The sequence below is a fragment of the Haemorhous mexicanus genome, chromosome Z (genome assembly GCF_027477595.1).
Source record: "Haemorhous mexicanus isolate bHaeMex1 chromosome Z, bHaeMex1.pri, whole genome shotgun sequence".
Lineage (NCBI taxonomy): Eukaryota > Metazoa > Chordata > Aves > Passeriformes > Fringillidae > Haemorhous > Haemorhous mexicanus.
The window spans coordinates 80,151,730-80,167,680 of NC_082381.1; the positions used below are offsets into that span (position 1 = coordinate 80,151,730).

At 59.1% G+C, this 15,951-nt stretch overlaps 1 protein-coding gene across 1 annotated transcript; it reads left to right on the plus strand.

The window, feature by feature from the left end:
• Nucleotides 1–3,966: 3,966 nt before the first annotated feature.
• TMEM8B (transmembrane protein 8B) lies at nucleotides 3,967–10,500 on the plus strand (the record flags this gene model as incomplete). The annotated part of the gene is made up of 12 exons (XM_059837016.1): nucleotides 3,967–4,301; nucleotides 5,366–5,573; nucleotides 5,718–5,851; nucleotides 5,986–6,245; nucleotides 6,497–6,852; nucleotides 7,152–7,248; nucleotides 7,458–7,581; nucleotides 8,882–9,024; nucleotides 9,206–9,384; nucleotides 9,470–9,616; nucleotides 9,691–9,807; nucleotides 10,000–10,500. Coding segments are annotated over 12 exons (2,436 nt in total), but the record flags the coding sequence as incomplete, so codon positions are not given.
• Between the last annotated feature and the right edge of the window lie 5,451 nt (nucleotides 10,501–15,951).

Sequence of the window (15,951 nt, forward strand, 5' to 3'; positions counted from 1 at the left end):
GACCTGCATCACTGCCCCCATCATTGTTTCTGTCCCAGCCCCATGTCCCTCTCCCCCAACCTATGTCCCTGCCTGCGGCCCCATGTTCCTGCCCCTCAGCCCCATATCTCTGTTCCCAGACAAATTCATGTCCCCAGCACCATGTTCCTGTCCCAAGCCCTGTGACCCCATTCCTGGCCCATATCTCGGTTCCAGGGACATGTCCCTGCCCCCAGTGCAGTGACCCCATTACTGGTCCGTATCTCAGTTACAGCACCATGTTCCTGCCCTCAGCGCCTTGTTCCTGGCCTCAACCCGTGTCCCTGCCCCAGACAGTGATTCTGTGCCCTGTGCCCCTGTTCCCGGCTCATATCTCCGTTCCAGCCCCATGTCCCTGTCTCCAGCGCCGTGTCCCTGTTCCCAGCCCTGTGCCCCAGTTCCCGGCCCATATCTCGCGTTTCAGCCCGGTGTCCCTTTCCCGCAGCCTCCCATCTCCATTCCCATGTTACTCTCCTCCCGTGCCCCGGTCAGCGCCTGGTCCATCCCGGGGGTAATGGGGGGGGAGAATTGTCCCCCGGGGCGGGCGGGGCGTGGCGCGGCCGCCAGAGATTGACGTGCCAAGAGGCCAATGGCTGTGCGGGAGGCGGTCCCGGTGGGAGGTGCGGGTGACGTCAGGGCCGCCGGTGCGCGGCGGGGCGGCCGGAGGCGCGCGCCCCACGGCAGCCGCGGCGGCGGCGGCGGCGGCGATGGCCCGGCGGGGCGGCGGGGGCGGTGGGCAGCGCCTCCCGCTGCCGCTGCCGCTGCTGCTCCTGCCGCTCCTGCTCCTGCCGCCGCCCGCCGCCGGTGAGCGCCGCCGGGAGACCGGGGCGGGGGGCGCGGGTGTGGGGCGGCGGGGCGAGCGCGGGACGGGGCGCGGGAGCGCACGTCGAGAGTGCCGGCGCGGCGGGGGCGAGGCGGTACCACGGAGGACGCGTGTGCGGTGGGTGGGAGAGGCGGCGGAGCGGGGAGCGGGGCTCCGTGCGGCGGGACGCGAGGGATGAGCTCGGGATGGGTGTGAGGTGCGGGAGCCGTGATGTATGGGGGGTGCGCGCAGTGGGGCGGGGGGCGGCTGTGGACGGACACGGGGCTGTGTGCGCTGGGCAGGAGCTGTGGGGCGCGGGGGTGCGTGCGGCGGGACACAGGGGATGAACTTGGGGTGGGTGTGAGGTACGGGAGCCATGGGATGTGGGGTGTGCGCGCAGTGCGGAGGTGGGATTGGAGCGCGGGGATGTGTGCGGTGGGCAGGGGGATGCAGGCACAGGGTACGGGGTCCGTGCGGCGGGGCACAGGACAGCGTGCCGTGGGGCAGCGGGATGAGCATGTAGAGGGCGTGAGGTAGACGAGCAATGGGATTTGGGGTGTGCACGCAATGGGGCAGGGGCCAGGTGGGAATGGAGCACGGGGTGTGCGCGGTGGGCAGGAGGGCTGGAGGTGTGAGTGACGGGGCTCCATGAGGAGCCGTGGGGCAGAGGGATTTACTTGGGATGGGTGTGAAGTACGCGAACAATGGGATGCGGGGTGTGCATGCAGTGGGGCAGGGAGTGGGTGAGATGCCGTGGGCAGAAGGGCTGGAGATGTGGGGTTTGGGGCACCGTGTGATGGGGGTGAGGGGATGGGCTTGGAATGCGTAGTTTGGGATGAGCTACATGAGCAATGGGATGTGAGGTTTGCATGCAGTGGGGCAGGGTGCGGATGACAATGGAGCACAAGGGCACAGCTATGGGGGGATGGCGTCCTGGGATGTGGGGTGCACCTGTGATGGGACACGGTGAGTGTGGGGCCAGCATGCAGTGGGGTTTGGGGCAGATATGCGGCAGAGTACAGAGGTGTCCCCAGTTGGGTGTGGGGTGTCATGGGACACAGGGTACACCTACACTGGGAAACAAGGAGGGTGCGATGGGTGCAGAGATGCGTGTGCAGGGGGGTGTTTGCATAATGGGTTACAGGGATGCCTGTGTAGAGGGTACTGGATGTCTGTGGAATGGGATTCGTGGATGTACGTGCAGTGGGGCAGGGTATACCCATGCAATGGGGCATGGAGACAGATGAGCAGTGGGGTGCAGAGTTGTGCATGCAAGGAGGACACAGGCAGTGCACAGGCAGTAGAACACCCTGGGACGGAGGCGTGTGCGTGGGCAGTGAGTGGGCCCGGGGGGTTGCAGATGCAGGGCAGAAGGCTTTGTGCAGGGGGCCGTGGAGATGGACTGCCGGCAGAAACGGGGGTGTTTGTCCAGCGGGACGTCAGGATGTGCGGGAGATACATCAACGACAGTATAAGACCAGGAGCAGGCTGTGGGGCAGGGAGCTGGCTTAGTGACCGAGATGCGGAAGGATACTTGGAGGCTTCGAGGGGACATCCTCCGGGAAGGAGGGAAGCTGGCTGGGGGCTGCCGGCGCCGGGGTGCAGCGGTGGGGCGGCAGCGGGAGCTGTGCGCGGTGCTGACCGCCAGCCGCGGAGCTGTCCGCGGTGCTGACCGCCAGCCGCGACCTGAGGCTGTAGCAGCGGGGCTGGGGACCTGCGGCTCAGGCCGCTGGCCGGCCTGAAGAAGAGGGGCTTTAGCTTTTCTCCTTCCATCCACTCCGCTTCCATGGATAGCAGTCCCGCTCCATCCTCCAGCACCTTTCCCGTGCTCTGGCTGCACTGCCATGCCGCCTCAGACTGACCCTCTGCTTCAACCAGTTCCCTCACCTTGCCCTGTGTGAGAGAGTGTAGGGGGACTGCGCTGGGACTGGGTAACTCCGGGTCCTTGCCCCACTTCACCTTCTGGAGTTGTGTTCAACACCCTCTCTGCGGTCCCCTGCCAGGTCACTGTCCCCACGTGGGGCTATGGAGTGACAAGGTGGTTCCTGGTGGAGAAATTGGGATCAGATGCTCTTGCATTGAGGAGACAGGTGTTTCATGCTGGGCTTGTGCCGGCTGGGAGTGAAGGGGAGGGGGAGCTGCCTTTGTTCCAGACAAGGGAGCAGATGCATGTCAGTGTACAGCCTGCTGGGGCTGCACACACGCAGCACAAACACACGTGCATACAAGCACATGCGCACACTCCCGGCCAAGAACATGTGGTTCAAAGCAGACCCTCTTCTCAGCTATCCCACTTCATGCTGGACAAGTCCTCCTGGGCACAGACCTGCTCCGAGTCCACCCTCTGCTGGCCTCCCCCTTTCCAGCAGCTTGTGAAGAGGGGTATCTCGTTGTTGCTGTGTCTCTAGAGAAAAATGGATGGGTCTCCCAGGCTGGCACTGGTGTAGTGTGGTAATGATAGGTGAAGTTATGGCTGCTGTCTCGAGTCCTGCTCTCCCTTGTGACAAAGAAGTGCCTGTCTCATTGCTGCTGGGGCTCCTGGAAACCCCTGAAAATCGACCTGTCAGGCAGCTGGTCAGGGGGAGGTGGCCCCCACCTGTGCCGTGGGCTTGCAGGAAGCGTCTTTCAGACATAGGGCTGTGCACAGGCACACACCCCCATGGGCGTGGGTTTGCACGCCTCCACTCTGCCGTGCATGCAGACAGCACCCACGTGTGCATATGTGCACACATATGTGCACCGTTCCTCCTCCACAAACCATGGGAGAGCTGGGAGGCAGCGCAGGAAGTGCTCTGCTTGCTCCTTCTTCTTGTGGCTCGAGGATGAAACACTGCATTTTATGATGGGCTCGGTGCTGATCCTCCCCAGCAGGCAGATGAGCGGGAAGGTGTGTTCCTGTGGGACCTTACCTGCTAGGGCATAGCTGAGGCCATGAAGAATGTCCCTTTACTATTACAGGTAAAATGCAGGGAGCAGAGCATGAGGACCCAGGACCATGGGCTCCTCAGGTTACTGGCCATCAGTGCCCACAGCTTGGTGAACTGGACTTGAGGCTGTGCTGAACCAGGAATGATGCAGACTGTGTCAGGGCTGGGTGACACAGCTAGGGACAGCTGACATCAGCCCTGGGGATTCACTGAAATGGCACTGTCCCAGCCCCTCCTGCCTCCAGGCTGCTGGAAGCTTGTGACATAATCAGAGCCTGGGTAGTGGACCTGCTCTGGGGGGGTGCTCCACAACCCCCTCCCCAATCCTTTGCCCTACTGAGAGCCACTTGCGTCTCCTTTGCAGACGGGCTCTTTGTGACCGACTACTTCACCCGCACACCACGCAAGCTCAGCCCCTTCCGCTCCTTTGCCAGCATCGAGCTCTTCCACTTCCACATTCCCGAGGACACAGTCATCGCCGTCTGGAACCTCATCACCTTCAAGGAGCAAGGTGGCACCTTTGGGGATCAATGCCCAGACCGCAGCATCACCGTGTGAGTAAGCAGCCTAGCCTGCCTGTATCCTTCCTGCCTGCCTCTGCCGCTCCTGCCTGGATTTGCCCCACAGCTTGCCTGCTCTTGCCTGCTTCTTTGCTTGCACAAGCACGTGTACCTATAGAGTCAAAGAATCATAGACCCACAGAATCCTTTGGGTTGGAAAGAACATTAAAGATCATCTCGTTCCAACCCGCTACCATGGGACATGTTCCACTCGAGCAGGTTGCCAACTGAGTACCACGCAGCTGCTTGCTCATCCCCCCATTGCTCCCCCGGTGGGGAGGAGAATCATGGAAAAAAAGTAAAACTCGTGGGTTGAGATAAAAACAGTTAACTAATCAAAATAAATATGCCAATATCACTAATTATATAACAGCTACAAAAATAATAATAATAACAATAGTAACAAAAAGGAGAGAGAGAAATAAAACCCAAGAAAGATAACTGATTCATCACACAGTTGCTCACCACATGCTGACTGATGCCCAACCTGTCCCCCAGCAATGATTGGTGGCTCCATGCCAACTCTCCCAAGTTTATACACTGGGCAGGAGGCTCTATATGGAACAGAATGTTTTTCTGTATGGTATGGAATATTACTTTGGTCAGTTTGGGTCAGCTCTCCAGGCCATGCTCCCTTCTAACATCTTGTGCACCCACTCTGACGGAGCATGAGACACTGAAAAGGGCTTTAGGGTAAGCGCTGCTGAGCAACAACTGAAACGTCAGTGTGTTATCAACATTATTCTCATACTAAATCCAAAACACAGCACTGTACCAGCCACTCAGAAGAAAATGAACCCTATCCCAGCCAAAACCCAGACAACATGTACGCTCTCTCCCCATGATTCATCTTCCCAGGACCAATGCAGGCTCCACTCTTCTGTGCATCTCATAGATGAACTGTTTTGCTTGAACACCCACTCAGGAAAGCTCAGTCTCCAGAAAGGTCCCAGCTTCCATGATGTCTTTAAGCATAGAGGAAGACACCCACATGCAGGACATACTGGCCCTGCCACGATGCCCAGCCTACACCCTGCTGACTGCTGTCTCTCTTGCAGGTATTTCCGCTCAGGGGCTCCTTCTGTCATTAACCCGCTGCACACGCACTTCCCCAGGGACACGGCTGTCCCTGGCTCCTTCGCACTGACCCTCACCTGGACCCTGCCCAACCGCACCACAGGCGTGTTCAATGTCACCAGCCCACTGCCCGGGGACTGGTTCCTGGCTGCCCACCTGCCCAAAGATGAGGGCAAGATCTCTGTTAAGGTGAAGGACCTGGAGGGGTCGGAGTGGGGGGGTGGAGCACCGCTGGGATCTGACTGCTCTGGGCTGGTAGTGCCCAGGGCAGGTGTTCCAAGTGGGGTCAGTGCCCTGTGCCCCTTGCCCTGTGCTGACTCTCCTCTGCTGCAGGGGCTCTACGAGGAGTGCCAGTATCTCTTCCAGCCACAGCTCATCGTGCAGCGCCTGGTGAACATTGCTGTGCTGTACCCCGGTCATGTCACCGAGCAGAGCATGGCCCCCCACAACCGCTCCTGCCTCTACAAGTGAGTGTGAGAAGGTCACCTAAGGAGGGGGCATTCTCAGGGTGGGGAGATGAGGGTGTCCCATCCCTCTGGCTTCCCTCCCCAACCCTGTTAGTGCATAGTGATGGGCACAACCTGGCACTGCTGTCCCGCAGGGTCTTTGTGCCCAGCTACACATCACGAGTGCTCGTGGAGGTGCTGCGGTGCCGTGGCGCCGAGGGCTGCCCACTCTGGCTGCGTGTGCGGGCCAAGGCTCCCCCCCTGCACAACTCCACAACCCTGGACTGCCGGGAGCACACTCCCTGCCAGCTGGCACAGGACCTGCCCTTCTGGCAGCACTGGTACTACGTGCTGGTGGAGAAACACCCTGGGGTGCCGGGTACCGTCTCCTTTCAGGTCACCGTGCAGCTCACAGGTGAAGGGTGCATGTGGAGGTGTGGGTGGAGGCATGGTCTTGACTCTGCTTTGGTGTGGGGGCTAAATGATGCCCATGGGATCTGTCCACAGCTGGGCATGGGTTTATACCCAGCTCTGCTGGGATGGGAATGCTGTGAGGCGTTGGGGCTGGGTTGCAAATGGAGATGAATGGTGGGCAAGAAGGGAAGGTGGGAACTAAGAGGGGGCTGGAGCTGTGTGATGCCCCGGCTGATGGCTCTGTCCCTCCAGACTGTTCCCGACCCAGCCTGGCCCGGCCACCCTTTCTGCCCTCCAGTGCCTCCATGAACATGCCCCACTCCTTCGGCTCCGCGGGTGGGCTGGCACTGGGGGACAGCCCTCCACCCACCAGCCCCAACGACACGAAGCACCCGGTCCCCATCCCTGTCAACTTGCACACTGAAGAGCGGTGCTGGCCTGTCCGGCCCACGCTGCGCAACGAGCTAGACACCTTCTCTGTCCACTTCTACATCTTCTTCGGGCCCAACGTGTCAGTGCCGCCTGACCGCCCCGCTGTCTTCGTCATCAACCTCCTGCCAGTGCTGGACAGTGGTGGGGTGCTCAACCTGGAGCTGCGGCTCAACGTGGTGAGGTGGCCACATACACCCTTAGTGGGGCAGGGTACCTTGGGACTGGGGGCAGGAAGGGAGATGGGTGATGTCAAGGCTGCAGCAGGGCAGGGAACAGGATTTGGAGTCATAGGCAGTGGTTGTGAATTTTTTGGGTGATAGAGAATGGATTAGGGTGTTCCAAGGCTCAGGTTCGGGGTGTTCTTGGGTGAAGGGCAGTGGGTTAGGGCACTGCTAGTTTGTGTGCTGTGATCCAAGCGCTGTCAGAGCAGGGGACAACCTTGGCACTGGTTTAAGGCCATCTCCTCTGCCGTCAGAGCTCCCTGTGTGGTGAGAATGTGACAGTGTTTGGGTGTCTTAACCATGGAGTCCCACTGACATCTGGTGACAACACCTCGGTCACCTGTGAGACAGGTAGGCTGGGCTGTGCATGTCCATCCTGCCATGTCCATGGGGTCATGACCCCTGTGTCTGGCAAGAGGCTGGGAGGGGGGAGGCTGCAGAGACCATGGGGGCATGTGGCCCTGGAGCCTGGCACAGGGGTACTCTGTCCCTGTTCCACCTCTGTCCAGGGCGGGGGGCTGCACGTTGCTCTGCTCACCCAGAGCTCTTCTGGCCCACAGAGTCTCTGGCAGGCTTCCTGCTCTCCGTTAATGCCACAGCCAGCCTCAGCCGCCTGCGGATCCCCTACCCTCAGACAGGCAGCTGGTACCTGAGCCTGCGCTCGCTCTGTGCCACGGAGCACGGGTAAGAGCCCCGGCACAACCCCCCCGTGCCCCAAGGGGGGATGTCCTCACCATGACCTGTGACTGTGCGTGCCGTGGGTCTGTGGGTGTGCCTGTGCCTCACGCTGCGTGTCTCTGCTCATTGTGCGCACGTGGCTTTGCGGGCCGTGTGTCACCGTGTGAGTGCTGCGTGGGCACGGATGGCTCCAGCTCGCGTCTGCCTGACCATCTGCGGGTCCCCGCAGCTCTTCCCTCTGTCTCGCGGTTAGGAAGTGCCTGTCAGCTCGCGAACGCCGGGCATCTGTCAGTGCCTCTCCGCCCCCGCGGGAGGGCCCATCTGTACCCATGCCTGGGAGGGGACTGGGCTGTCACTGGGAGGACAGGACTCTGCTCTGCTAGTGAGGGGGCATCTCTGGTCAGGCTGGGGCTCTGCTCAGCATTTCCAGGGACTGCTGTGGCTCTGTTCTTGGTCTCTGTCTGCCTGGAGTCTTGTGGAAGAGTGAGGCTGGTCTCTGTGTGTGTGTGTGTGTGTCTGTATGTGCAAGGATACACAAGTGTGGATGGTGCTGCATGCGTGTTCAGGTGCATATGTGCAGACAGCTCTGTGTGCATATTCTGGTTTGCACAAGAAGTCAGGGCTTTCTGAAGCAGCCAGGGCTGTGTATGTTCTGCACACATGCATGTGCAGATTAGACTGTGTGAGGACATAGTCAGTGGAGAGCAGACACACGTTCCGCTGGTGCTGTGTGCATACTTGTGCATGTTGGGGTGCCTGTGGTGTCCCCAGCCAGCAGCTGGTACATGCTGTTGGCCTGTGGAGCTGCCTGTGCTCCTAGTGTGCTGGAACAGAGAAGGTGCTGGCAGTGCCCACAGTCTGGTGCAGGGCAGCCCAGGGCAGTGGGGTTGGTGTGCCTGCTCTGACTTGTCTGCTGCGTTTCTAGTTCATGCTGAGTTGCCAGTCACAGTCAGTCCTTCCCTGATGGGTTCACACATGGCCATTACAGGGCAGGGCGTAGTGTTTGCACAGCAAAACCCAAATGAAATAGGAACCAGCTGAGTGTGCTGCTAAAAGCAGAGGGGCTTTAAGCATGGCCACGTTCCTCCTGCTCACTCAGGCTGGCACAAACAATTGAAGCGCACGGGATCCTTGGGGACCAGCTCTCAGCTATCCACGCAGCACCAAAGAATCTCATTTTCAAGCTTGCCCAGTCCCTGAGTCCTCCCATCACCTACCAAGTCTGGGTGAGATAGGTGGCTCTGGCAGAGGCAGGAGCTCTTCAAGGGCACAGGGTGAGGGCTGACCCCTTTCTCCCACCATGCAGGTTTGAGCCCTGCACCAACGTGACAGCTGAGGTGTACCTGCGCGCCTACCTCTCACCCTGCATCAACGACTGCGGCATCTACGGCCAGTGCAAGCTGCTGCGCACCAACAACTACCTGTACGCTGCCTGCGAGTGCAAGGCTGGTGAGAGCTGAGCCCGGCACCCGCAGACCCCTGCATCCTTCCCCTTCCCCTTGGATACCACTTGTGTCCCAGTAGTCCATTCGTGCCAGGTCTCTGCAGGGTGCTGGAAAGGGGGTTCCCTGCTCACCCCTCTAGACCCTGCGAGTGCTGCAGTGGTGATGGCAGCTCTCCCTGGTCACAGGCTGGAACGGCTGGGGCTGCACGGACAATGCTGAGGCTTTCTCCTACGGCTTCCAGCTCCTCTCCACACTGCTGCTGTGCCTCAGCAATGTCATGTTTGTGCCTCCCGTGGCCATTGCTGTCCGCAGCCACTACCTCCTAGAAGCTGCTGTCTACATCTTCACCATGTTCTTCTCCACTGTGAGTGTGCGTGGGGCAGCTGAAGGGAAGGTGAAAGGTTGGGGCTGTGCAGGGCGGCTCTCACACCCTTTTCCTGCTACCCCAGTTTTACCATGCCTGCGACCAGCCGGGCATTGTGGTGTTCTGCATCATGGAGTATGATGTGCTGCAGTTTTGTGACTTCTTGGGCTCTCTCATGTCTGTCTGGGTCACTGTCATCGCCATGGCCCGGCTCCAGCCCATAGTCAAGCAGGCAAGTGTGGGGAGGGAGCATGCAGGGCAGGCATGGAAGAGATTCATCTTGATGGGTCCCCCATTGCCCCACAGGTGCTGTACCTGCTGGGGGCCATGCTCCTGTCCATGGCTCTGCAGATGGACCGTCACGGGCTCTGGAACCTTCTGGGGCCCAGCCTTTTCGCTTTGGGGATAATGGCCGTCGCCTGGGTAAGATGATGTCCCTTATGTCCTCATCCTGGCTGTGCTCAGCATCCTGACCCCGCGAGCATCTCCCCTCTGCTGCCCTCACCCTTCCCCATGAACCCCTCTCCCTGGCTCCTGAGGGGTGAGTCACCATGGCACAGAGGTCATCCCTGTCCCTGCTGTGGGTCCCGTTCCAGCCTCTCCTTTCCCCAACAGACGGCTCGCAGCATCCGTCGCCGCCACTGCTACCCTCCGACCTGGAAGCGCTGGGCTTTCTACCTGTGCCCGGGAGCGCTGATTGCAGCGGCGGCAGTGCTGCTCTATGCCTTTGTGGAGACAGAGGAGAACTACTTCTACATCCACAGCATCTGGCACCTGCTCATCGCTGGCAGCGTCGGCTTCCTGCTGCCGCCCCGTGCCAAGCCCAGCCGGCGCCTGGGGCCCCTGCCCCGGCGCAAGGGATGTGGGTACCAGCTCTGCGTCAACGAGCAGGAGGAGCTGGGGCTCGTCGACCCCGCTGTGGCCTCCATCAACAGTATTTGTACCAGCTGATGGTGACGCCAGCTCAGACTCCTCCGTCGTGGAGAGCAGCCCTGTGGGGCTCGGCACCCACTCTCTTTGCTGGCCACCCGTCTCTGGGGATGCCAGGACTCCTCTGGACAGGCACACAGTCACCTGTGCCAACCTGTTCTTCCAATTACAGCCTGATTGAACTTGTCTCCAGGGGTTACTGTGGCTCAATCTGGGGCAGAGCTGTGGGGTCTCAAGGCTGACCTAGGTCACATTCCTCTCTTTGCCAGGCCATGGAGTTGCCAAGGGGATATGGCTCGGTGTGGAGGGGAGGAATGGCAACAGTCTCTGGCTCTCAGTCAGAGCTGCCACTTTGTGGTGGCTGCTCTAGAGCTGATGCAGCTCCAACAGAGCAAAGTGGCTGGCAGGAGGTGGGGACCAGAGACTGTAGTGTTTTGGCTCCTGTCATGACAGGTTGCAAGGCTGGGATGTCTTTGTCGGGGAACTGTGCTCTCACAGGATGGCTGTCATGTCTGACCCAGGAGTGGCTGTGCTGTACCAGGGCATCCAGGATCCTCTCCAAGCCTGCAGGACTGTGGTGAGCCCATAGCTGTGGGGTGGGGCCATTGGGTGCTGCTGCTGCCTGCCATGGCAATGCAGAGCTCTGAGAGGCCTCTGCCTTCAAAGGCCACAGCCCCAGGAGCCCATAGCCTGTTAGTGTCACCCCACTGCCTGGGATAGCCTGCCTCAGCACCCCACATGTCACTGTCACCCAGACTAGTGACCCTGTGTCCCTGCTGTTGCCACCAGCACTGTCTCTGCAGGGCACTGGGCTCCAGTGGGAGGGGCATTGCCTGGGCTGCACCCTGTGACCTGGCTGGGACAGCCCTTTCTCAGCCCCTGCTCCTTGTCTGGCTTGTGGTCAGACCTGTGGGCTCAGCACACATTGCAGCCACTGGTGACCACGATGTGGTGACAGACTCTTGGGCTGTGTGTGTACCTCAAGGACAGGGGGTTTTCACTCTGCATCAGCAGCTCAGAGGGGTCCAGGGAGGACAGGGAAAGTTTCACTGACACTTTTCACCCCTCTGGGGACTTCCCCAATCTCCTGAGAATTTCTCAGCCCTGCAGGGATCTTCACGGTGGAATCCTGAGGCAAAGCTCTGCATCCTACCAGCCACATCTTAGCTGAGCAGAGCCCACCTGCCAGCAGCCCCCCTCCCTGTACCCCTGGGGACAGAGCCCGGCACAGGGAGATTTACTGGATGCTTAACAGGATTAGCAACTGCAGGCAGGCAGGCAGCTATGTAATAGGATTGCAATCTAATTAAAACTGCTTCTTGGGAGCTGGGCCCCAGCTGGCCAGAGCAGGGTGGGCTTGAGGGTTTGTGGGGGCAGCTGGGGAGGACTGTGGGGATGGGATTGGCAGAGCAGGAGGAGGAATGAGCTGGTGAGGACCATGGCAGTGCTGGTGAGTTCAGGGGTTTGCTGCCTCTGTATCTGGGCCTTGGTGTGGGCTATACCCATGGGGAGCCAGCCTGGTGTAGAAGTGTGCTGGGCAGCCTGGGCAGGAGCCCCAGTCTTTGTACAAGGACTGGAGAACCTGCATCTGCCACATTCCTTCCCCCCTGAGCTCACCCTCCAACCCTCTCTCTGCCATACAGAATGTCCTGTCTGGCCAGGTGACGGATTAAGGATTAATTTTTTAATTAAGTCCAATTGCACCCCACTGGCAGTAGCAGCCCCTAGAGGATGAGGAGCTCAGCTTTAGCTTTCACATCAGCAAGAGTGCACTCTGGAGTGGAGTGCACACTGGGCACAAGCTTGTCCCACACCAATGTACCCCAGTTTCATGGAACTGTCAGGGCTGCATGCAGCATCCTTACCCGTCCCTCATCCCCTGTCTCACTGCTGCAGGGCTGAAGTGCAAACCTACTGTTTGTCAAATTTGTGAAGACTCTACGATAACAGAGCCAGTGGTAGGATGAGCTATCCCTGTGCAAACAGCTGCACAGTCCCTGGCCTGCCACAGCAGACACCAATGGGGTGACACATGTGGGACTGGACCCTTGAGGGGTCCTGGAAGAGGTGGGCAAGGGTTTTAGCCAGGAGAGCTACCCAGGGAAGCCTGGAGGAGCCACACGCCAGCTCTGCTAGGCTCTGCTTTTTTGGGCAGATGGTGCGGCTCAGAGCTCCCTCTCCTTTTAATTAAACCAGCAACTGCATTTTTCATCTCAAGGACAGGCCACGCATCTGACCGCACTGCCCAGGAGGGAGCTCAGCCAAGCAGCACTGGAGGGAATCCAGGCACTCTCTGCCAGCCCAGCTCGTCCCTGGGGGCCTGTGGGCTGCCTGCTGAAAGCTGGGAATCCCCATTCTCACTTCATCTCCCAGTCCCAGGGTGGGCAAAAACCCATTCCCCTGCCTAGGTCAGAATGCAGCTCAGTGCATTGCAAGTGCAGAACACACAGTACTGCAGGACAGGAAGGGTTTTTGCTCGCTGCTCCAGGCACCAAGCATGGAGAAGTAGGTCTCTCCTGTGGGACACCCAGCACAGGGGGTGTGTGTGCCTCTCCCACCTCTCCCTGGGACACACCATGAGGGACTCCAGTTCCCCTCAATCACCTCCCCTTTGTTGCAAGGTCAGGAGCACCAGTGTGTCCATGCCTGTGGGTCTAGTGAGCTTTTCTGTCACAGTTCCCCATAGCCTCCAGCCCCTGCCCCATGAGGATGCACTTGGGGTGAAGGCTGGACTCCCCCACCTTCCCCCCTGCTCAGAGAGTTGGGGTCCCTGTGAGTCCCACCCTCCCAGTGTAAACAGCTTTCCCGATGTTCCATCCCTGCCTCTGCCAGGCACAGCAACCACATAACCATGGCAACAGTATCCCTATAACAGCCAGGTACATCTGACATCCCCATGGCAACCAACTCCCGGAACAGCCGATGAAGAGCTTTGCTTCCTCAGTGCTGGAGAGGGATGGGGGGGGAGGGATTTGAGCCATACCAGGTCAGGTGGTGGCAGGAACCTGGGGACAGACACAGCTGGGTAGAGTTTTTGACTCGTGTGTGTGGCAGCATAAGTCTCTACCGCCTCTGTCCTGACAGGTAGGATGCAGTGGACACAGGGGATGCATAAGAAGGCGGCAGCCCCGGGAGCAGTATCATCCTCATTGCTGCATCCCTGCTCCATCCTGCCTGGGCAGTCAGTGTCATTGGGCCAGCACTCCCTGCTCCAACGCAAATTTCTTGGAAATGTGCATCCCAAACACTGGTATTGTGCTTCCTGCCACAACCTCCTCCCACCCAGCCCCCACTAAAGAGGAGCTCCGCCTGTTGCCCTCACCCTGCCCTCCTCGGGGGCTGCCGGGCCCTCCCACCACTGCCCGCCCAATGACTCCTGTCCGAGCTCATCACCCAGCAGCCCTGACGCAGTCTGTCGTTGCAGATGGCAATTGCATGCCATGCAACTTTAATGTGTCAGGCCTAAATTATTGAGCCCTGCAGCAGACTGCGTGCACGCAGGCAGCACCCGGCATCCCTCCTCCTCTCCCTGCCCACTTGTGCCTGACCAGGAAGCAGCGGGTGGGGGCTGGTGAGAAGTCCAAGGTTTTGGGGTCTGTCTGGGTGCACAAGGGTTCTGTGCCCCTTGCTAACCACCGTGGCTGGGAGGTGTGGATGGAAGGGTTGCTGGAGGTGTCACCAGATTAGTCGCCTGGGGGTTGGTGAGTCCCCAGACAGGTGTGTAGGGAGGGGCGTGTAACCATGCTGTCCCCACCTCAGCATTTTCTCTCTGTATCCTCATGAAACCCTGGGTCAAGAGGCACAGATCCCCTGGAGTCCTCAGCCCTCCTGCTCACTGTGCTGCCAGATCCAGGGAGGCAAAGCCTTTCCACCCCAGTCAATGTAAATCCCATCGTGGATACAGACAGAGCTTGCTCCCTGGCCAGACATGGATGTCACTGTGCTGCTCTGAGGATGATGAAGGGCTCCGAGAATGCCCTGGCTGCTCTCTTATTTTTACAGTTTGCCTGAAGCACCCTGCAGCCACTCGATGATTTTCTCATCAGAGTAGCAAGGCTTGACTGCCCTCCCCACACAGACCCATCCATCACCCATGGCTGGCACCACTGCGCAGTTCACAGGCACCGGACTTGCCTGCCCTGCTCAGTCCCTGGCTGTCCCCCAGCCCGGCAGGCAGTGCCTGCACCATAGGCAGCCTGAGGGAGCAGCTCTGTGCATGCAAAGGGACTCTGTTTTCCCTGGGGGAACCCATGCACAGCCTGCTTGCTCACCCCTCCATCTTCCTCATGTCCTAGCTCCAGGTCTCATCCTCCCTGCTGCCATCCCCACCCTTCACTGGGGGATCAGGCACCCCTCAAAGCTTCAGCCCCAGTCTGCTGCTTGCTGGGTGAGGAGCAGCTAGGAGCCAGGCACCACAAGTGGGAGATACAGCTACATTTGGAGAAAGCCCAGCTGCAATGCCATGGGGCAGCTCCCTGTTCCTGGGAAACACCCTGCCATAGGTACCTGTCCCACAGAACTGACACAGAGCTGAGCATGACAAAGTCAGTCCAGCAGGGACAAGGGGATGTCAGGGGGACCCAGGGCACCGAGAGCCAGCATTGTCCCAGCAGCACATCATGTCACAACACCTGAAGAAGTGAGGAAACACAAGGGTGGCAGGGCATGCTCAGTTTGGCATGAGGGTAGGGGTGCGGGTGCCGTGGAGATGAGGGACAAAAGGCTTGGCTGTACCCACAGGGACCAGAGCATTGCAGGGGGAATGTGTCAAGGGACAAACAGCAGCTGCCATGGTCACATGGCTGGAAGGGAGCAGCAGACAGGAAAGGGGGACACTGAGACATGGGAAATCAGGAAAATGTGCTGGTGATGCAAAGCATCACGATTTACAGCTGCTGCTAATTGAGTTTCTTGGAGAGGTTGGTGGGGAAACCTGTGGGGAGGCTGGACTCAGGACTTTATCCCTGGCAATTTAGAAGAGGGTTGTCGAAGACCTGCTCTGTCGAGCGGAAAAACCACTTGAGTCGTGCTTAACTTCATCAAGGGAACTGCATGGAAATAAGGGAGCTTGCTAAGAGAAATTAATAGAGCAGCCAGGGGGGCAGACTGCCTGCAGACAGCATGAGAACTGCTCAGATCCGCATGCTGGAGACTTCCAGTAAATGAACACGTCCTTTAACAAGATTTGCAAGGCCAGCATGGCCAAGGAGTGGAGTGAGTAAATGGGTGGGAAAGGTCATTCCTCAAGGAAGGGAGCTGTGCCAAAATGAAGAGCACATGAAGGGGGGGGGGGAAGTTACATGAAAAACCAGAGCAAAACAACCCGCAGGGAGCCTTTGAGGAAGATCTTGGCAACAGTTTAAAATTGCAAATAATTTTGCAGTGCTAAATTTGCTAAATTGTTGCCATAGCAATGAGAGTTTGGGGATGTCCGGGGTGCATCAGAGTGCTGCAGCTTAGACTTACCCCTTTGGATGAATCTTGGGGTAGGATCTGGGAGTCCTGCAAGCTATTTGTTAGGACAAGGAAGCCAAGTGTTTCTATCTCTGAAGCAGACATCTACGGCCCACAGAGGGGTGATGCTGAAGGAGCAGCCTTGGCACATCCTGGCTGGTGAGCAGTAGAAGGGCTGGGATT